The sequence below is a fragment of the Aspergillus piperis genome (genome assembly GCF_003184755.1).
Source record: "Aspergillus piperis CBS 112811 unplaced genomic scaffold BO85scaffold_8, whole genome shotgun sequence".
Lineage (NCBI taxonomy): Eukaryota > Fungi > Ascomycota > Eurotiomycetes > Eurotiales > Aspergillaceae > Aspergillus > Aspergillus piperis.
This window is the reverse complement of record NW_020291598.1, coordinates 563,136-583,807: the sequence shown is the minus strand read 5'-3', so window position 1 is coordinate 583,807 and position 20,672 is coordinate 563,136. Positions and strand designations below refer to the sequence as shown.

The 20,672-nt window shown below is 48.7% G+C and overlaps 8 protein-coding genes across 8 annotated transcripts; 4 read left to right on the top strand and 4 right to left on the bottom strand.

The window, feature by feature from the left end:
• The first annotated feature begins 633 nt into the window (after nt 1–633).
• BO85DRAFT_396569 (uncharacterized protein) lies at nt 634–2,124 on the top strand. Its single transcript, XM_025657002.1, has 3 exons — nt 634–780; nt 847–1,183; nt 1,268–2,124. The coding sequence occupies exons 1-3, from the start codon at nt 712–714 to the stop codon at nt 1,783–1,785; spliced, it is 924 nt and encodes a 307-aa protein (XP_025515813.1). The 5' UTR covers nt 634–711; the 3' UTR covers nt 1,786–2,124.
• BO85DRAFT_449004 (bifunctional aminopeptidase/epoxide hydrolase) lies at nt 1,975–4,788 on the bottom strand. Its single transcript, XM_025660069.1, has 10 exons — nt 4,150–4,788; nt 3,995–4,079; nt 3,670–3,892; nt 3,500–3,617; nt 3,336–3,455; nt 3,149–3,274; nt 3,062–3,075; nt 2,781–3,009; nt 2,234–2,721; nt 1,975–2,181 (listed from the first exon to the last, which is right to left on the bottom strand). The coding sequence occupies exons 1-10, from the start codon at nt 4,612–4,614 to the stop codon at nt 2,055–2,057; spliced, it is 1,995 nt and encodes a 664-aa protein (XP_025515812.1). The 5' UTR covers nt 4,615–4,788; the 3' UTR covers nt 1,975–2,054.
• Nucleotides 4,789–5,787: 999 nt separating this feature from the next.
• BO85DRAFT_288621 (uncharacterized protein) lies at nt 5,788–7,093 on the top strand. The gene is made up of 3 exons (XM_025655242.1): nt 5,788–6,165; nt 6,261–6,396; nt 6,452–7,093. The coding sequence occupies exons 1-3, from the start codon at nt 5,921–5,923 to the stop codon at nt 6,977–6,979; spliced, it is 909 nt and encodes a 302-aa protein (XP_025515811.1). The 5' UTR covers nt 5,788–5,920; the 3' UTR covers nt 6,980–7,093.
• Nucleotides 7,094–7,485: 392 nt separating this feature from the next.
• BO85DRAFT_288636 (aminopeptidase P family protein) lies at nt 7,486–9,174 on the bottom strand. The gene is made up of 3 exons (XM_025655244.1): nt 8,877–9,174; nt 7,752–8,784; nt 7,486–7,700 (listed from the first exon to the last, which is right to left on the bottom strand). The coding sequence occupies exons 1-3, from the start codon at nt 9,041–9,043 to the stop codon at nt 7,500–7,502; spliced, it is 1,401 nt and encodes a 466-aa protein (XP_025515810.1). The 5' UTR covers nt 9,044–9,174; the 3' UTR covers nt 7,486–7,499.
• A 131-nt stretch (nt 9,175–9,305) lies between these two features.
• On the bottom strand, nt 9,306–11,812 carry BO85DRAFT_438119 (uncharacterized protein; the record flags this gene model as incomplete). The annotated part of the gene is made up of 7 exons (XM_025658655.1): nt 9,306–10,803; nt 10,952–10,985; nt 11,228–11,264; nt 11,337–11,343; nt 11,384–11,396; nt 11,539–11,611; nt 11,765–11,812. The coding sequence occupies 7 exons, from the start codon at nt 11,810–11,812 to the stop codon at nt 9,306–9,308; spliced, it is 1,710 nt and encodes a 569-aa protein (XP_025515809.1).
• Nucleotides 11,709–13,476, top strand: BO85DRAFT_449002 (uncharacterized protein). Its single transcript, XM_025660068.1, has one exon. It carries the CDS (start codon nt 12,062–12,064, stop codon nt 13,301–13,303), a length of 1,242 nt encoding a protein of 413 aa, XP_025515808.1. The 5' UTR covers nt 11,709–12,061; the 3' UTR covers nt 13,304–13,476.
• A 252-nt stretch (nt 13,477–13,728) lies between these two features.
• On the top strand, nt 13,729–16,192 carry BO85DRAFT_288629 (putative C6 finger domain protein). Its single transcript, XM_025655243.1, has 2 exons — nt 13,729–14,011; nt 14,114–16,192. The coding sequence occupies exons 1-2, from the start codon at nt 13,904–13,906 to the stop codon at nt 15,869–15,871; spliced, it is 1,866 nt and encodes a 621-aa protein (XP_025515807.1). The 5' UTR covers nt 13,729–13,903; the 3' UTR covers nt 15,872–16,192.
• On the bottom strand, nt 16,192–20,185 carry BO85DRAFT_288743 (uncharacterized protein). Its single transcript, XM_025655245.1, has 2 exons — nt 19,080–20,185; nt 16,192–19,020 (listed from the first exon to the last, which is right to left on the bottom strand). Exons 1-2 carry the CDS (start codon nt 19,956–19,958, stop codon nt 16,513–16,515), a joined length of 3,387 nt encoding a protein of 1,128 aa, XP_025515806.1. The 5' UTR covers nt 19,959–20,185; the 3' UTR covers nt 16,192–16,512.
• Between the last annotated feature and the right edge of the window lie 487 nt (nt 20,186–20,672).

The following is a 20,672-nucleotide window of genomic DNA, read 5'->3' as shown; positions in this document are numbered from 1 at the left end:
CACGGCTCCAACTGGTTGTAGGAAGTGCAACCGGAATATGGATGACCGCTCTATCTCACCACATAGATTATATGCCGCCTACTTCAGTAATTTGAGTCGCTTCAGTGCTACTCAGGGCAACTCATGCCAGCAGTAGTCTGGATAAATGAAGTACGTGGTCGAGGCAATACCACGCGCGGTGACCTGGTTGCGATAATCTTTACTCAGTGAGACAGGCCCTTAGGGATAGTATCGATCGAAGCCCGGCGATTCACGTTGAATGATATATGACGATACTATCATGGTAGAGCTCATATACCATGGCCTTGTTTACGAAAGAGCGTCATAGTAATGGGGTAGGTGATATAGACAGAATGGTTATTTACTATCCTTCTGGAGACTCTCGACAATCCTGCTCATGGCCTAAAACCGCGCACCTACCTATGCTTGTCACATTCCAATACATATGGTAGGGATCGTAGTTGATAAGAAGTAGTCGTGACGTACTAGCTAGTTAGATGAACTGGGAACGCTTGGCGGCAAACAGTGCAAACATCGTTGATCTCGCGGGCTTCTAGCTTCCTCCGGAGTATGGAGCAGTCTCAAGTTTTCGGATTGTAATCAAGGAAGATTCCCATCTAACATCTTAACGCAACAAGGCCCCGTACGATCCAAACGGGTATAAGCCGTGGCTAGAACCAATTAGGGGTTGTGCTATACAGACAATCAACAATGCCTTCCGCAGGCCCGAAGAACCTGTCCCTTCGGGGGCTCTACAATTTTCAGTGCCCGCGGCCTCAGGTACGGCCTCTTCTGGCACAGAGGACAATATGAATAACATTTCGTCTGACAAGGCAATAACATTAGGTACAGGCGTATAATCAGTCACTTCTAACATCGATTCATGCTTCGAAGCCCTCGGTATCTCACCGCTGCACTAGCCATCAGCAACAACCGCTGGCCTCATGCTTCGCTCTTCCTTCGCAAAGTCGGCGAAATTCTTCCCAGCTAGCTCGCGCGATCGGGCCGCGCCCTGGTACTGCAGCAGAGACCTACGTCGCCTACGGAATGACACAGAAGCTATTCGAGGCCTGCTCCAAACAAGCAGACTACAAGATACCTCAGTTGTCTCAAAAAGGAGCTCAGGTTCCCAAGACAAGTGCCGGGGAAGACTTGGGAGTAGGTGAAGGATGGTGGTATGAAGGTAAGTTTACTTAGGTGTCTTCATCTTTATGGATGATGTGACGTGGTACCTTGGGGTGCGTGGCTAACGAGCATCATCCACCAGAATTGGGTCTCGTTCCTACTTTCTCGACATGGTCGCAGGTTACATTCCTGCACATGTACTTATTGACGGTCCGGTTGCGCGCGTTGCCGTCGCACGATAGCCTTCAAACCTACTCCCGCCATTTGATCGACCACTTCTCACATAGTGCCGAGCATCGCATGGATGTGCTTCACGGGTTGACGAGCCGCGGTATACGCAATAAGTTCCTCAAGGATCTTTTTATCCAATGGCGCGGTGTTTTGGCAGCCTACGATGAAGGCCTAATTAAGGGAGATGCAGTGCTGGGAGCTGCCGTTTGGAGAAACCTCTGGAAGGCGAGCCATACTGCACCAGACGGCAAGGACTTGGATTGGTCGAAGATAGCTCAGGTCGTTGCGTATATGCGGCGAGTACTTTCCGAACTCAATCAGGTGCACGAAGCGGACTTGGTCTTCCAACTGGACCGGCAAAGGAACGGGAAGCCGGGTATTTTCTCTCATTCCGAAGTCGATCAGAAGATGGTCGATAGCAAGCGGTGACATTGTAAGCTAGAAACTACCCGTCGGCGTTCTTGTGTTCGCCCTTTGTACGTATAACTATCATGTCTACTGATTATAATGTAACATATTGGGCTTGAACTTGCATGATCCCATGTATTGTGGAGAAGTAATTGTTTATTTGCTATCACTATCGTGGCTAATAAGCGTAGTTGACATTGCTGGAAGATTATTTCAGGTATGAGTTTAAGTTGATTTTTTTTTTGTCCATTATGTAAATCAGTCAGGGTGCCATGGGTTCGTTTATATTGCTAGACGTCCCTCTTTCCAAAGAGATCCTTCTCGACCATTGCTCGGCATATAGGGTGGTAGAAGTCCTTGTGCTTCTCGAAAGTTGCGACTGCAACCTCCCGATTGACTCTCTGCAAACTACGGAACCTGGTTGCTCTGTCAGCGTCATGAATTGTCTTTTCGGTGCAAGGCAGCTTACAATGGTCTCACAAACTTCATTCTTCCAATTCTGCCTAGTAGTTCGGTCGCAGGGTCGACAACACTCTCATCGCCAGCTTTCAGGCCCACCTGGAAATACAGATTGGCGACTTCTATGTTCTCACTTTTGGCAAGTCCATAAACTTCGCCCATGAGCTTCGACAGCTCAGGAGTAAGCGGCTGCTCAAGGAGAAGCATTTGTTCCAAAAAGACGACGATCTGGTTTGCACTCAAGTTCTCGATATCGCTGGGCTGCGGCTTGAAGGAGGTATCCGGAAGGGACTTCCACTTCTGGGCAAGTTCGTAAACAACGTCAACAAGTGATGTATCGAACTGAGGCTTCGGAGGTAGCCCAGGGGCATAGAACCAGGTATCCCAGTCGAGATCATTCAACAGTTTGACCGCTTCTGCGTCAGCGTCAAAGAAGTCCAAGAGAGTCGCTTTGAACTCGTAGGAGTCTAGTGACTTCCCCTTGAACACCGTAAAGTACTAAAAGATCAAAATTAAGTCAGTAGGTTCGGTTTGCTTATGAGCCCTAGGTGACGCACGTGAGGGATGAAGCGGTCGAATTTCTGCTTTCCTACAAGTGTTTCCAGGTGGAAAAGGAAGTTAAATCCTTTCTCGTAGGGGATGCTGGAGAAAGCATCATCGGGGTCCTTGCCCTTGAGGTCCGTGATCAATTTAGTGAACTCGTGGTCATGCCCAAAATGCTCCACGGAGTCAGCGAGTGCTTTCCAACCTATAATGGCGGAGAAGTGTCGATATGCCTCCCCATGTCTAGTTTCGATTAGTAACTGGTTACAGCGGCAAGACATGATGCTAAACTCACACGGCAGCTAGAATCTAAAGCGTTGTCAGCAAAAAGAAATGATTAGCTGCCTCAGCCGGCGGGAAGGGGCAGGGAAAACAAGCTTACCCGCCTCTCTAAATAGGTAGTCCAGCCTTCGTTCAGCCAGAAATGTTCCCAGGATGCATTGGTCACGAGGTTGCCGCTCCAGCTGTGCGCGAGTTCGTGGGCAATGACATCGATATTTTCTCGGTCCTAACCCGTCTCATTTAGCATCAGACAGCATTTTATTGCACAAGACAGTTCCTATACGTACCTTAGAAATAATGCTGGGAGTGGCGAACGTGAAGATGGGATTTTCCATTCCTCCGTAAGGGAAGCTTGGTGGGAGAATCAGGACATTATACTCGCCCCAGGCGTAAGGGTATACGATTTTCTGTCTTGGTCAGAGATGTCCATTGCACCAGGCGGCTCACAAACCTCGATTGCACCGATAAACTTCTCCGTATCTGCTTCGAGCTCCCACTGGCATTCCTGGACCTTGTCGGGGCTGGTGGCCACAACACTGCGGGGTCCAATTGGAGCTTCTGAGATGTCACTGTCATTCATGAGCCAACTGATAGAAATTAGTGGATAGATGACAGGCTTACCCGCTGGCTAGAGCGAAGAGGTAGCTCGGGATTGGGACACGTTGATGGAACTGGTACAAAGATCTGCCCTCAGATTTCGAGACCCCCAGGCCATCCCGAACAGGCAAGCCACTAGCAATCACAGGAAGGGGGGACGAGATGTTGAAGTCGATGGTACTCTTAACATCCGGCGTATCCTGGCAGGGAAATATGGATCGTGCATGGATCGCCTGGCACTGGGAAACTAGATTGAACTCTTGTAAGCAGCTCCAATGAGTTCAACAATCACGCCTGGTCTGAGTAATTCTGACAGATACTGGGCGGAAGAAGGGCTGAACTGGCTTACACATGTATGGATGCTTCTTGTTGGATGTTTGAGCCGGGGTCAGCCACTGGAGTGCGGTACACTTTTCAGTAGTCTGAACGGAGATCTAATGGTCTGCAGTGTTAGGCCAGGTAACAGCGAGGAAGGTATCTGGGTGTTCAGAATTTCTGATGTACCTCAACGTCAATGGTTTCGTCCAAGTTCACTCCCTGATCGAGCTTGATCTTCAAGGCAGAGCCGTAAGGTTCCAACGGAGGGAGAAGCTCCCAGTCAGAAGGCTTGCCATCGATTTTGACGTCTCCGATTGTGACATGGTTAGAGTCCAAAATAATCTCTTTCGAATCACCGTTGGTAGTTGACTTGAGCTTGTGGATGACATTTCCCACGAGCTTTTTCTGATCAAAAAGGATGTCGAAGTTGGCAGTGATGTGGGTGCAAATCCAGTTGTTATAGTTGCTCAGGGTATTAGGATCCCTGGGGGGGTTGATGCTAGTCGCCATACTACGTCTGTGAATCTGGGGCAGTCGAAGAGACCACCGGACTTGAGTCGAGAAGTTGACGTTGGCCTTCAGACCGGTAAAGCTGGGAACTCGTGGGGAGCTAATCCGCCAGAACAAAGTGAAAGGAATAGTAGGTTGCATGTGCCCCTCTTATATTACCGGCCGGACGACTGGATGGAAAAGAGAGCGTAAAGAAAAAATTCTTTTACTACTTATCCTCCTACTGTTCTTTTATTATTATTGTATTTAATTCGGGTGGGATTTTTAGCTTAGCTACTTAGAGGGGACTACTAGGGGAAACCATCCTATCAACCCGATTTCTGCGGGCGGAAGAGTCGGGTCTCTTCCCAAGTTGGGTCTCTTTCTTAATTTCTGTTACATTCGCGTTCCAAGACATTCCTGCCCCGCACTTGATGATGATACTACTATTACCTCCTCCGCCTTCCTTTGCTGTTTATACCCTTTTGTACCCAGTGTATAACTGGACTTACTCTTGGTGTTAAGATGAGTTTACCTATACAAGTCTCTCTCTCTCTCTATATAAATACATATTTCTGTATTTCTATATATCTATAATCACATCGCATCAATGATTTACTGTAGATGATAGACCTTTCTGTCAATTAGAGACGTCCTCGAGGACTAAGACTTCACGTCTTCTTCAAAAAGAAGTAACAGAGTAGTCATTTTGGCAGCAGAAGGGGCTACTAGTACTACTAACCATTGCAAGGGAGTAACTACCGTTGACCCGGTACGTATAACTAGTACGAGTGCTACTAATAATTCTTGTGTGGCAATGAATTGTACGGAGTAGAGTTGTATAGCGTGGAACTCAGTCGCTGCTAAATGCCTGATTTTGCCTTCCATGCAGGTACGGAGTCCGCACGGAGTCCTTACTATGGAGATTGGAGAAGACCTTCCCAAGTGGAACCCGAATCCACCAAATTCGATTCAATTGCACGGTAAGCCATGTACTAGGGACCATTGAGCCGTGGCCTACCCTATCTACTATCTACAGCGCAAAGGTAGTCTCTCTTTTTTTTTTTTTGCATATTTTTTTTACGTACTAGCAAATGGATGTCTCAGACTGAACAAGTCGGGAAATGACTACTATGTTGTTTTCATTTACTGTAAAGGAACCTACTTTGCATGTTTATCAAAAGTCCCTTTCAGGTCTAGCTTAGCTTGCTAACCGTACCTTACCATATCCGTACTACTAGTACCAAAGTAGTAGGTGAACTAGGTACTAACGGATAAGATTGACACTGTTGTGTTCCTGTCATAGACAACCGCTCGTTTCATCCTACTATCCGTCTTGTTGAGACATTTGTCTCTGCTGCTCAGCCGCAGATTGATTGTCCTCTCAAATACCTATCCCTTCCTTCTTTGTCCAGCCGCAGTAGCTGGAACTTCATATCCCAACGCGCATCTGAGTTTCTACGAGATTATGGACGCGCCTCAGGTTCAAGTGGGCGCGCCAGAGACCTCTTCGAACGTCGGAAACGAAAGCGAAAGCACGTACCCTACACAGAAAACTGGCGACCGTGATGTCGATGTAACTGCGCCTTCAAGTGGAGTGAACGAACGCCAGGCAGACTCCACTGAAGACATCGATCTACCAGACGCGGGCGCAGCTGAGCCAGAAACGGCACCAGCACTCCCCAAGAAAAACCCTGGCTTCCAATTCCTTGAGTAAGGGCCCGTATCATTTCTTCAATCCAATTATTTGATATCCGCGCCTGCATGTTCTGTCTCTCTATATGACCTTTGAACTTACAGTATTTCAGCTTCCTGAAGTCACCTATCGTGGAACTGGTCGTCGGAACTGGAGAGAGCAAGACTAGCTTGTCGGCACATCAAAGTTTGCTTTTGGAGTCGCCTATTCTTGCGGAGAAGGTCACTGCCTTGGGTGAATCGAGCGCTGTAAGTAATTGATGCGATTTACTCTTCTGCATAGCCGCGCTCTGATATCCGATAGCGTCGCATTGAGCTTCCCGAGGAGAATGTGGAAGCCTTTGGTTATTTCCTCCAATTTCAGTATACCCGCGATTATTCGGCCTCCCAGCTTGAAACACCTACCGAACAAGAAGCAGTCTCCGGCGAAATAGACGATAGTGGCGAACAATTGTTGAAGCATGCGCGAGTATACACCTTGGCCGACAAGTTGGGGATCCCTGCGCTCAAAACACTAGCGCACTCAAAGATTCACCGTATCAACAGCACCTCGCATGGAGAGATCGCATATGCTCGCTATGTCTACATGAACACTCCGGTCGACGATGTTACTATTCGAAAGCCAGTGGCCACCTTTTGGGCCCTGAGGAGCCACATTCTCCGCCACGAGGCTGAAGAGGAATTCCGAAAGCTGTGTGTTGAGGTTCCCCAATTCAGCTTCGATGTTCTTAGTCTTGTCCTCGATCAGAAGGAGAAGCGTGCCCAGGACAAGGCTGAGTCTGAGTCGGCCGTGAAAGGAAGCGGACGGAAACGACTTCGGAGTGGGCTATAGTAAACGAAAATTTCAGAGATTTGATTGAATCCTACACCGGATAAGGGGGGACAAGAATGACGCAACCCTCTGCACGGCTCCAAGCAGAAAGCCAAAGCGGTACATCGTCATTTTGTATAACATGAGAACTCGCCTAATTACCCACGATCTATCGCCAACGAGCTCTTAGCATTGCTTCACAAGCAACCTTCAGCTATATCGCACTTTATCCCAGGGCTCAGTGCGACTATGGTACTTCTACCAATCTCGAGTATCTTTGCCTCTGGTGCCCATCCAGATGCCAGCTCTATGCAGCTGTCCGGAGGCATATTTCCGGGAATTTTCCGAGTCGTGATTTGCTACCATCGAAGTTACTACCATTCCTGGTCTTCTGCTGGTTACCTATCAACGTATGATGTATATTTGCTAAAATCAGTACGTGGCGAAAGTCAATCTTTACAGGGCTCTCTAAACTGTGTGGTTTATCTCCTGGACTATGAGGAAGCAAGATAGCCATAACTATGAATACATCAGATAATCCCTAAGTGGCTAGAACCTCCACTTCTTCTATAGCTTTTGGCGCTGTGGTCAGATTCTCGTAACCCTGCTGAGTAATGTGCACATTATCTTCAATGCGTACTCCTCCAACATTCCAATACTTCTCAAGGACATTCGTGTCGATGTATTTGCTGGTCTCGGGGGAGGTAAGGTACGGATCAATGATAAACCGGCAAAAGTAGATCTAAAGGATTATTTAGCAAGTAAAAGATCGAAAAGGGTGAGGAATTCTTACACCTGGTTCAACAGTGATAACTGATCCCGCGGGTAAACGGCCCCTCACGCGTAGATACTTGAACATGGCGTCTTTATCTGCATAGTTCGGGTTACCACCAGTATCGTGGGTGTCCATGCCCAGGTAGTGGCCTAGGCCATGGGGGAAGAAGGCGACGCTAATCCTCTTCTCGAACAATTCGTCTTCAGAGCCACGTAGGATTCCCAATTTTAGCAAGCCCTTGATTGCAATGCGATGGGCATGCGCATGGACATCTTCCCACTGCACATTTTCTCTCAACATTGCAATAGCCTCCAACTGCATCTGTAGCACAATTTTGTAGATTTCCTGTGTTTCCGAGGTAAATTTTCCACCCAGAGGGAAAACACGCGTAATGTCAGCACAGTATGTTCGGTACTCCGCCCCAGCATCGATAAGAACGCTAGATTTCCTCTGCTTGGTGGCTGGATCATCCAAGTTGTCATCATTTCTTCCATAGTGAAGAGTGGCTCCGTTCTGGCCGCAGGCAACGATGGGATGGTAAGCTTGATCACGGGCACCATTGGCAATACAGGTTGCAATGAAAGCCGCCTCGATCTCACGCTCATTGGTGGCGGTCTTGGATGCTTCAATGGCAGCAATATGCGCCTTTGCGGAAATGTCATTTGCCTTTCTCAAGAGCGCGATCTCATACTCATCTTTGACCACACGCGTGCTGTCGATGGCTCCCTTCAATACCGAGGTATTGGTTTCGTGAAAGCCGTCGAATTTGATTCCTTCTGTAATCTGGCCCTCGATGGCAAAGGCAACAGAGTTACCATTTCCATTTGAGGCGATCGAGGCCAACGTGGCATTTACATCGGTAGTGTATAGCACTTGGTCAACGTCGTAGAGTCTCAGTGCCTCTGCAACAGACATGGGAAGGCCTGACCAGATCACATCCTCCGGGTCAATTGGCGGGATGAACAGGGTCAATTTATCAGAGTCAATGTTGTAGATCAGAGACGAATCTGGGAGCGGGCAGCCCGACAAATAAAAAAAGGATCGGCGTTGTCTGGGCCATGAAGCTTGATTAGCTTTGCAAGTTTTAAGTGATCAAGCGGCAACAGGAGAGCATCGGAACAGAGTAAATATAAGCTGCCATACCTGAAGTGCATCGCCTCATCATTATCCTCGATAAGTCGAGTTTTCTGTGCTTCAAGGTAAATAATCCCATGCTGGGCAGAGCCGCCCACTTGAAGACGCTCGGCAACCCGGCGGGCATGGGCTTTGGCAGGGTATCGTCCTGCCAGAATGGAATCCAAGGTAGTCATGATTGGGATTTCCAAGTGGAAGTTCAAATGCGGTCTCGAATCAAATGACTGTTGGGGGGAAAACCATGGGCGTCGAAGAATTTGAATTCGGCGGGGTCAATTTGCGGGGTTTAATTTGGCGGACTCTGCTTGCCGGTTATCATCGCAATAGCGCGGCTATCTCCTTCCTTACTCAGACAAATCTGACCATTCGCTTAGATAACTAGTTGATCCCATAACTAATCGAAACTAATCTCGTGAGCAACAATTATAGATGTGTCCGCTATCTGAAGACTTCACTGCCTTGGCTGTCGGGTGCCACGTCTTCGAATTCTAACTCCCATTTATCAACATCCGCAAACTTCTTTGCTTGCAATCTCAATTCATCGCTAAGGAAATGGCTGCCCAGGGTAGACTCTGCAGTGGATTCGGACTCGGACTCCTCTGAGTCTGGCGGGGACGATAAAGGGGATGACAAAGGCGATGTATCGACCGGCTCGTTCTCTTTATTAGGTCCCATAGTTCTGTATGTCATTCTTTTATCTCCTGGCTTTTTGGCCGTGGCATTCGGCTGAGCAGCAGGGTGCTGGCCGCCTAGTATTTGGCCTTCGACACTATCTGCCATTGGTTGCGCCCCCTGTACAGTCCTGGTACTTTTTGCAGATTTCTGTTCCACCAGGCGCTTTCTTGGTGCCCGGGATGATTGTTTGGACGGTAGGTAGTACAATTCGTCATCGTCGTCATCCTGCTCAGTGGCGGGTTGATCGCCATCAATTAGATCTTCTCGGATCTCAGAACCATCCATACCAAAGCGTTTACGTTGTGAGCGGTTTCTCCGAGGTAAAAGCCTGTCTTGAAGGGCTGACGTTGGTAAGACCAGCTTATTAGTGGTTGCCGGCTCAGCTGGCTTGTCTATATGCTTCTGCTGGGCCGATCCACGTGGTGACTCCGTATGTGTCGGGCTGAGTGGCGGGCTGCTGCTCATGGGAGGGGCCAGCGTTTGGCTGAGTGCACCAGGCGAATCCGGGTACTGAGTATGACCAACTGACACACCAATCCCGCTTTGTCGCTGTTGTGATGTAGGCGATGTGACAGGAGAATTCTCGGTAACTTCCGAGTCCGATTGAGAAGCATGTGGTGTTTCGCCAGACAGTTTACGCTTGCGCGACCCGTCACTGGACGGAGTTGGATGTCTAGGCGATGGTGACGCAGTTTGTCGGATTGGGAGGGGCCTACTCCTTGAGAGGTTCAAAGGGGTGGACTCATCTTCCGGACTCAAACTACCGAGGAAAACATCATCATCATCATCATCAAGGTCAGAGGAACCGTCCTCTGCTTGCATCATCTGCATGATGCTTGGCTGCCGGGGCCTCCTTCTAAAGTTACTTAATATCGAGCTTTCAAATGCGGGAGTTCCTGGGACTTTAGAGCCTGTATCGCCCTTTCTCCCGACAACAGAGAGGGTTGATGAGTACCCTCGAGCTCTCGTAGCCGGGCGACTGCCTGTGGTCTCACGGTCCCCAATGGGCGAGGACTCGATCGCGTGTTCTTGTGCTCTCGTTAAAGGCGTCTGGTTCCTCAATTGCCGCCTGATTTCCGAGGCTTGGCCGCTTTGGTCCATTTCAGGAAAATCCGTGATGATCTGGTTTGCAATTTCTGTGGACTTGGTATTTGCTTTTGAGGTTATGCCATGCCGTCCGGGGCCCTGTTGACTATCATTCTCGGCGGCTGGCGGAGCCTTAGATGTCAAGCGATTGCGTTTTGTGGGCGGTCTCGGCATTCTGCGATTTGTGTCTAGAACTGTAGAGACTTGTGAGTGATAAGGTCGAAGTGGAGGGAAGGCGGGCCTGTATTTGGTGCTGTGCCTTGCTCAACCACACGAAGGACCTGTATATGGAACGGGACTTTGTGTAGGCAGATAACGCCTACAGAGTGTCCTCTGTGGCTTCGAAATAGGTATAATCTGAGATAATACGGTGTGTACAAGCGATACGTATGCGACAAGTTCGAGAATGGGTCTGTGTTGTATTTGACGAACAGGGGAGGTTGTTAGTAGATTGCAAACAGTCGCAATCACCATGGAGGTTTTTGCGCGTCCCGTTGTTTTGGCGGGAAACCAGGCGCGCCGCGCGTGTGTGCTACTACGTGCGTGCGTTGGGTGGATCCATACGTACCTACTTCTTTTGGCATGATTTAACCACTAACCTCTATTACAATCAAACTTCCCCAATTTCTGTGATTTCTAATGTTGTGAGGTATCACTTCACTCTTCGCATTCACAGGTCTAGTACAGCAAGGGCAGGGGTTTACTTACCAAAGAACTATACTTGTGGCTTTCAGACTCATTCATTACCTACTTACAAAGTAATTGACTCTGATGTTTGGTTAGTCGAATAATTATTGTACTTTTTACAACCTTCTGATTGATGGTTATTCCAATCTCGGCTTTCGAGATGTCCTTTCCATCACATTGTGGAGTACATGAAGGTACATAATACTATGAAATAGTCTACTACTATGCACGTCATCCCGATCCCGTTTGTAGGGAGGGGGCCATGGAAACCCAACGTCGATAAGTGAGCTCAGGAGCTATGACAGCATGCTAGAGTTAATCCCCACATTTAGACAGTAATACTTTTTTTAGGATGATGTTGTTTCACCGTGGCTAGTATTCACTGATAAATTTTTGAAATTGTTAACTAGTACTTTGGACCGATCAATAGCGAATCGTTTACCACTTACGTCATGGTCCCTGTCTGGATCGACATCCACAACTACGTAAAAGCTCATCGTGGGATATCATGATTATTACAGGTTTAATCAAGATAGCCTACTACTATCGACGTCATCTCACGCACTACGCAGGGGAGGTTGAGAAATACTTAAACGGTCATGCCTTCAGACCATACCAATGGACAATTTCCACAAGACAATCAATTATATATATCTAGTGTATATGTTTATATTTCCCGCCTCAACTCCGACTCAAACCCTGATATAACAAGACGCTCGTGTACATCTCTGATTTGACTTTCGAAAATGGCCAACATCATGAACCCCATTGATGGTCCTTCTTACAATGTCGAAGCAACCGAACGTGCCTTCGGTACAAGCGCGACAGACCTCAGTCCCAACGTCAGTACCTACAACAATGCGAACCACACCAGGCAATCCGAAAATCGCCACCCAAGCAGTATCACTGACTCCCTTGATCGGAGTGCTACCGGCGATCGATACGACCGTACTTCTGGAACCTCACCTAGTACTGGCCCTTACGCCCAGGGTGCTATAAACCCGACCCAGAAACAATATTTACGCAACACAAGGGAACAACCTACGCAGCACGCGACACCGTTTCACCAGTCTCAATACAACACGCCGGGTTCAACCGACTTATCATATGGCACCAATGTTTCGACGCCGACAGTTGCCGGATTCCAGTCGAGCGGCGTTGAGAAATCTGGCCCACAAATGGACAACAACTATGATAACACCAACTTCTCAAACACAAGAGAACAGCCCGGCCAGAGCTCTCAGAATGTTTCCCCTCGCCATCAGCCCCAGGAAACCATGCTGGCTGCTACCCAGTCATCTCCTGGGTCCAGAGTTCAATCATCGACGGCCAATAAGTTCAAGCCTGACAACATTGAAGACAACACCGAGCCGCGCATAGACAGTAGCTATAGGGCTAGCAACGCCCATAGCACAGGAGATCATTATTCCCAACATGGCTCGTCCATGCACCAGTCTCAGACCAGTATGCCAGACCCTGCTGAGTCTAGACATGGCACCGAAGTTCCTGCGTCAACGGCCAACGAATCCCAGGCGAGCAATGCTAGGGACGCAACTGCCTCGCGCGTAGATGGCGGTCGTGACACCAATGCTAATGCCGGTACCACTGATACCAACAAAAAGAAAGGCGAGAGGTTCGAAGGGAATGAAGATGACGACATCACTGGGGAGAAAGTCAACGGTATTGCAGGCGTGATCCCTATATCTGGCAGTGCTGGTCCAACAACCACTAAAACTTTCGACCCTCATGCTGAGCTCAGCAACACCAGTAACAACGTCTCTGCAACAGCGTCCATAGGTAATGGCGGCGAAGACCGAAAGGCGCCAGCTCGCCAATCCAATGCTGCCGGCAGCAGTTACAACACGTTGAGAAGCAGCGATGAACAGACAAGCGTCAACCCAGAGAGAGGCACTGGCTTGGGGAAGAATAGCCGCTCAGGCACAGGCCTAGACGAAGTCCGCAGTGTTGAATCTCGGAGTGCGGTATAAACCTGCTGGGACATGGCGTTTGACTTTACATTGAATCAACATGTAGGGAGATAGACGTGAGGTAGAAAGCTTCACATACTATTTCCCGTGACTAGTTACTGGACAGCCATAGCGAAGCACTCTAGCTGGGGGCTCCATGCCTCGATCCACCAATAAACAGTATTTGTTCAAAATATTACCTGCTAGTGGCATTGACGGGCGGCAAGTAGGCTCCGTGCCGAAGTAGGTAAAGCACATAGCTAGTAGCATTGATTAAGTTACTCGTTAGAGGCAGAGATTACTGTATTATGTTCCCCCATGTCGGCGCCAGCTGCCAGCCCCTGCGAGTCTTTTCCCCGCATTTATCAAACGTTATTGTCTCGTATGTGCAACTCTACTTGTACTGCCATGCACCTCGATTGAGAAATGCCCATTGACATCTTTGCCTTTTTACAGCCCTAGTCACATCATTTACAGCTGCCAGTGGCCGCGTGGGCGGCATTCTCTGTGCCTCCTTGAGCACAACAACACATCTTTGGGCCTTACCATTGGCTTCATGTTGCTGAAGCCATACCCTGTCCGGGATCAGCGTTTTCGTATGCACCGAGGGCTGAAAGCACCATGTCTTCTCAAGAACCCGATAACGATGCTACTCTCGATTCAACCCTAGCAAGAAAGCGCAACAACTCTGAAGCAACCGAGTATCCCCGAAGGCGCGCAACTATAGCCGTATGTTGGATGCCCCTCCCCTCTATAATTATGAACAAGTACCACCCTGGTACTAGCTCTGGTACAAGCACAAGTGATACTAATGTGCGTGCGCTGCTTCAGTGCCAGATCTGTCGTCTGCGGAAAACGAGATGTAACGGAGCCCGCCCAAGATGCCAGCTCTGCGTAGACCTGGATGCAGACTGTGTTTATCGTGAGCCAGGCATCAAACTAGATGCCGGTGACAAACTGATTATCGAGAAGCTGAACAGGATAGAAGTCTTGCTTCAGTCAAAGTTTTCAGACCCCATCAGCCAGTCTCCGCTGTCATCGAATTCTTCCACAGCTGCCAACCTTGTCCAAATAGGTGGTGATGATGTTGTCAGTTTCGCCAACATACCTACAAGGTCAATCGCGGTGGGCCTTGGCTCATGGGCAAATCCACCGACGAGTATCTCAACTATGCCCAGAGTACATACTACACCAGCTTTACACCTTCTACAATGGCCATTAATCCGAGAATTGGTCGCTGTCCCTTATGATCCTCATACCCTTCTACAGTTAGAGATGGCCCGTGAGCCACTTCGGCTCGAACCTCCCGTGAACTTAGATGTATCAAACGCACTTACTCACGCTCAACTTTTTTTCGAACGCGTAAATGTTTGGTATGCTTGTGTCAACCCACTGACATGGCCCCGCTATTACAAGAAGGCTCTTTCTCTGGACTTCGAGGGAGGGCCAGAGAGTTGCGTCGTCCTTTTGGTTTTGGCACTGGGCAGTGCCAGTCAATCTGGGAGTATATCGTGCCTTTCTGCAGATGAAGAACTTCCAGGACTACCATATTTTGCCGCAGCCTGGGCTCTTTTGCCGGCTGTCATGACGCGCAATTCGGTGCTCGCAGCGCAATGTGTCATATTGGCATCTGCATATCTATTTTACATGGTCAGGCCCCTCGAGGCGTGGACTCTACTATCAAATGCCAGCATGAAGTTGCAGTTACTCCTAGGCAACCCCTCTCGTGTTCCAGGGCAATGGAAGGAGCTCAGCACAAGAGTGTATTGGAACACCTTACTATTTGAAAGCGACTTGCTTGCAGAACTAGACCTACCACACTCGGGTATTGTGCATTTTGAAGAGCTCGTCGATCTCCCTGGGGGCTTTGAACTGGAAGATGAAGAAGACGAAGAAGACGAAGGAAGCATACAACTTGGAGAGAAGATGGTAGATGTGATGATAGGTCAGGATGAGCTCTGGTATTTCTTGGCTGAAATAGCCCTAAGAAGGCTGCTCAACAGAGTCAGTCATATGATCTACCAAAAAGACAGCATCTTGACACTCGCATCACTCGGTCCTATCGCCTCAGAGCTAGATTTCCAGCTTTCTCAATGGTATGAAAGCCTTCCTCAGCCTGTCCGCTTCCCCCTTGGGGGGCCGACATCGAGCCCCATTCAGACTGTTTTGAGGCTTCGCTACTTCGCCTGCCGTACAATAATTTACCGGCCTTACATCCTGGCGGTATTCCAGAATGAGTATGCATGCAGTGACCCGACAGTAAAAGAATGCTGCTTGCGGTGCTTGGAGGCGACATTGAATCAACTCGAGCATATAAGCAGACATCGCGAGGGCCACCTGCCGTACCTCTGGCAAGGTGCCCTTTCCATGGTCTCACAGGCGTTGTTAATCATGGGGGCAACCATGTCACCGACTCTCTCATCACTATTGCCTCCAGCGACTCAGCTAGACGGGATCATATCTAACGTTATAACGGAGGTTGGCAGGTATGCGCGGCTTGCACCAAGCCTGAAGTTATCTGCTGAGATCATTCGTGACGCGGAAAAGAGACGCCAAGTGTCTCTTGCGTCAGCAGCCAGGCGAGGTTGAAAGAGGTATTCGACTTGCAGGTTCCAAAGCTTGCATATATCTGCTCCGTGTAAAAGCGCCAGGGACCCTCATACGTCATACGCCTATTGTAGTCCATGGAAACGATAAACATCGCCGCATTCATCGAAGCAATCGACATGGAACACAGGGTATGCACGGGGTTTGAATATCTCCCCAAGATAGATGCGAAATGGTAACTCCAGCAGTATATTTATCGAGAACTATCACAACTGGAAAAGCTAAGGAATAAAGATCAGAAAACATGCGATCTTGCAGGTACTTGTACAAGTGAATTCACATGCTCAGGTTCGATCAATAAGCATATTATTGATGATAATGTATAAAAGAATGATGATGGGAGAAACAAAATCGTATCAAAATAGTAATAGTATAAGCATGAAGAAGGGGAAGAGGAAGTTCCAAGTATGATACATGTAAGTCAAAGCCATGTCATCAGATCAGTACCCACTCACTGCCTCTTTTAATAAACTTATCAAGCATCATACCGATATCGTTCAGGGCAAATCGACAAACGTAGAGTCCAAAGAACTCTGCAGCATGGCGAGTGCTTAACTCGAGGCCGACTAGCGTCGGCGAAGAATGCCTTAGGCCAGGATCTTCGACTTGTTGAGCAATTTGATCTAAGCAAGCGGGGTTAACACTGCCGAAACGATAGTGGGGTGTAAGTCCTGCCACATACCCAATACCTGAGCTGCATCGCAAAGCCGTGCCAAGGCTCCCATATAGTTATTAGATCCATTGTAGTGCAATTGAGATACCCTGCGCCTCAATGGCTGGGAAGTGGGCAAAGACGTCATCGGAATGGTGGTAACGGTTGCATTGTCCTTATTGGTGTCCTTTGATGCAGGGAGCGAAGCCGTCGCATTGACCCCGGAATTCTTTGACCGTAACTTACGCCAGGAGGTCAGATATGATTTGCTTGGTACATTCGATGGTTTTGAGGGCGGCGCATCGACGGCTGCAGGGTCTTCGAAAGATTGAGCTGACTTGAAGAGTGGCATGGCGCCCTGCACTCCGACCTCACTCCCTATTTTTTTGGACAGCGACATCTGCACCTGGTCAAGTACACTTTCCAAAGACTGCATTTCTTCCAAAACAGCATCAGCATCGTAAGTATCAACCTTTGCCAACTTGAGTAATGCTGCAGTTAGCAAGTCACAGTTAGACACCTTTTCTTCGACTGCCTTGATTTTCACGTTCTTCACGCGCCACACGTCTCGAGGAATAAACAACTTCGTGGACAAATAACCACCACGTGGGTGAGAAATTGTCTGATAGATACAGCGCATTAGCCAAAATGGACGCAGAAGAAATGACTCAGGACACGGCTCTAATGGAAGAGGAGGATCGGTGGCCAACAAATTTGGAGAGCCAGGGCTCGTCGGAGAATGTATATGGCTATCGAATATATTCAGTCCTCCACTTGGCAAGCCATTCGCTGACATCATGGCAGTGGTGGGTGTGGGAATTATAGGTATTGAACCAGTCATCGGCATTTTATGAATATCGACAGCAGGAAACGCATTGCTTGACGGACTGTTTGGGGACTCAACGAACGGTTCCGGCCCCGAAACTGAGATGTTTCTCAGACGAAAAGTTCCCATTCCTGTATTGAGCTTGCCCAGATTATCCGGTGCTGAAGGTACTTTGCCGATGGGACGTGTTGGAGATGGAACTTTGGAGAGCTCACGGCCATCATCGTCCTGGTGAGGCATCTTTACTGAGATTGCGTTAGAGAGAGCATCTTCGTTAAACGATCCAATTGAGACATTTCGATTCTTCACAGGCGCGGCTGATCGTAGAGCAGAAGCAGGACCCGATGCTCGACCTGGCTGATGATTGATAGTAGAGGTTGAAGCTGTACTATCTTTTGGAACTGGCGGCGGCCGAAAACTGAATGGGTCCGTATTTGTTTCGATCTTTAGTTCCGTGGCATACTGACCCGATAGTCTCCGTGCTCGCACCGTTGGCGTTGATATTGAGGCTTGTCCCGAATTTGTCGAAACCGAAAGTGCGCCGTGACTTGGGGGAGACGACCCGCTAGGCTCGAAGTTTGTATCATCAGTGAAGGGCAGGCTTGTATCTTCTGCGAGGGGGCTTAGGGCCGTCATAGTATTGGAAGCAGTCAAGCCATCCCGCAATTTGCTAGAAAGGCTACCCGATCTTGACTGGCGGGGAAGAGCGGACTTGGACTGAATGCCAAATTCGAAGTCATCCATAACATAGCCTCTGGTCATCTCCTCCAGCAATCGCTCCTCTTCTTCAGCTTCCTCATCTAGATAATCGGTCCGAATATCATTGACACCGTCATACGCAGGTTGTTCTTGAAGACGCAGTGTTTCTTGCCCGCGTGTCAATGCTATCTGAGCCTCCCGCTCAGCTTCTCTCACCTTTTGCTTCGCGATTTCGACATTTCTCCGAGCATTGGCCACAATGTCATTGCTGCTACCATTATCATCTAGATCGACGGCTGGTTCCAGACCTTCATCATATGCAGCTTCCACAGCAGCATCAAGGGCAGCATCAAATTCGGCCTCGGTACCGACAGCATGATGAAAGCTCCCTCTATGTCGCAAGTATATTGATGACACTTCTGAGCGTATCGAGGCTGGGGAAGATGCGCCAGATTCATCGATGGTGTCGAGCCAAGACGTCGATTCATTCACATCCTTCTTATGATCCCCGAAAGAGGACAGGTCAGACTGGCCAGCAGCATGAGTGATATCTACTCCTGAGGTTATTGTTTCCGAGGGGTCTGAAGCACCCATGTACTCAAACTTCGATATACGCCGGGATGATCCAGGATGATGGAAATTGACCGAATCAGACGATTGGGCTGTAGTCGGTGTACGATCACCTAGCGGTGACGGTAATAATGACTGGCGCGGTTGGTGATCCCAACTGGACGCTAGCCCTTCCGCCAGATCAAACGGTTGGACCATAGAACTGCGCTGCAAAGAGACACGCTTCTCTCTGGCCATTACATCGTTCTCATCAACGATTGGATGAGATAAGTCACCATATGATTCTTGACTCAGCGGACGCTCAGGGAGGGCTTTGCTATCCAAATCTCGAAATGAAAAATCCATACGTTGTAGCTCAGTGACTCGTACCATATATGTATCACGCTAAAAGGAAATTTCAGTTTTAGAAATGAAGAAAATTTAAATTCAGTTAGGAAACTCACTATTTCTTGAAGTTTTTGCTTCTCGTCTTCTCCTCCGTCGCTCCGAAGCATTACCAAATGTAGGAGTTGACACGCATCATTGTAAGCCTCCATAGCCCCTTCAAAGTTCGCCGCATTGTCGAGAAGAACTGCGGTATTCGCTTTCTGCAACGCTTTGGAAAGCATTGCTTTCTGTGACTGACCCCGCTTTCTTTTCTCCTGACTTCTATCTCCCTCAGAGATCAACCGCGGTCCTTCCTCTGCTGGTGCGTTAGGCCCTGATTCACGTGGACTGTGTGCCTCTAGAACTGGGCGAGTAGGAACCACACTACTTTTACCCCGGGGAGAATCAGGTCCTGAACCGTTTTCCTTGACCCAGGGGTCTTGGAAAAGGTTATGGGGTAATTCAGTGGCCTCAGAAAATATCCAATTAGTCTGTGGCACTGTCGCTCCTACAGCGTCGACCGGGTGATTTGGTACAGGATCGCCATAACTCGACGTGATCGACGTTTGAAAAGGCCGATGCGTGCGCAATCCATCATAAGTATCAAATGTCTCCGGCATGTGAAATCCGTCATGTATTTCACTGCCAGTTTCGGAAGCTATCCGACTTTGATATTCCGAGCCATCATTATTGTCAATGTGTTCGTCATGCCCAGTGGTTGGGGAAGGTGATCTAGGCACTCTGGTAAAATCGAGTCGACGATTATTTTCCGGTGAATTTTGGCTAGATGTTGTAGACTGCGACCAGCGATTTAAATTGCCTAGTCCTTCACGGATGAGACCTTTATCCGTCTTGTCTAGCGACACAGCAGTTTGTGGCGAGGCAGAATTTGCCGGAGTTCCTGAACCGATTCTGGAAATGTAATCCGCGGTATCCGAGTCCTTTAATCTAGACATAGCCTGTAATGCGATTGTGGGGATGGATGAACGTGGGCGTTGTCTATCGGGTCACTATAACTCGACTTTCCTCAACTGTGTACGATTGTGTTCAGCATATGCCAGTATATATTAGAACGTTGACTTGGGTGAGATACCAATGGGCGCAAGATGTTTTCCAGAAATATCCGGGAACGTTGGTTCACACAATCCCGATGTTGCGATACCGTGACCGCAGTTAGAGACTAGCAATTTATAGAGTGGCAGAACCAGTCATGAAGCTTCCCGGCTTCGGCTTTTCAGATAAATAGTATAGCACCGCCGAAAATGGCTTGGCCAACGAGGAAGTTCCTTTTTACCGGAAGCTGATGTGTCCACAGTATTTCTGCAGCCTGAGATAGTCCACACAAGATATTTGTCAGCTCGATTGCTGTCTTGCGCCCATACCAGAGTACTCACTCCGGTTGCATAGTGTGTGTGCGCGCGCGTGTGTTTTGACAATACAATTGGCGGGTTTGCCGTTATAGAATGCGCATTCTCCCCTTAATCATGACAAGTTTGTCCCAGACCTGGTGCACAACAGGTAGTGCTATGCACGAGATGATAATCGACAAAGTTGGTCGACAAACCAGGATACTTGCTCTCTCTTGGTTGATATGCGCTGGTAGGATGCTCGATAAACCCGACGGTAGGGATTGAACTCGGATCCGGAACTCTAGTCCACACAGGCCTTCC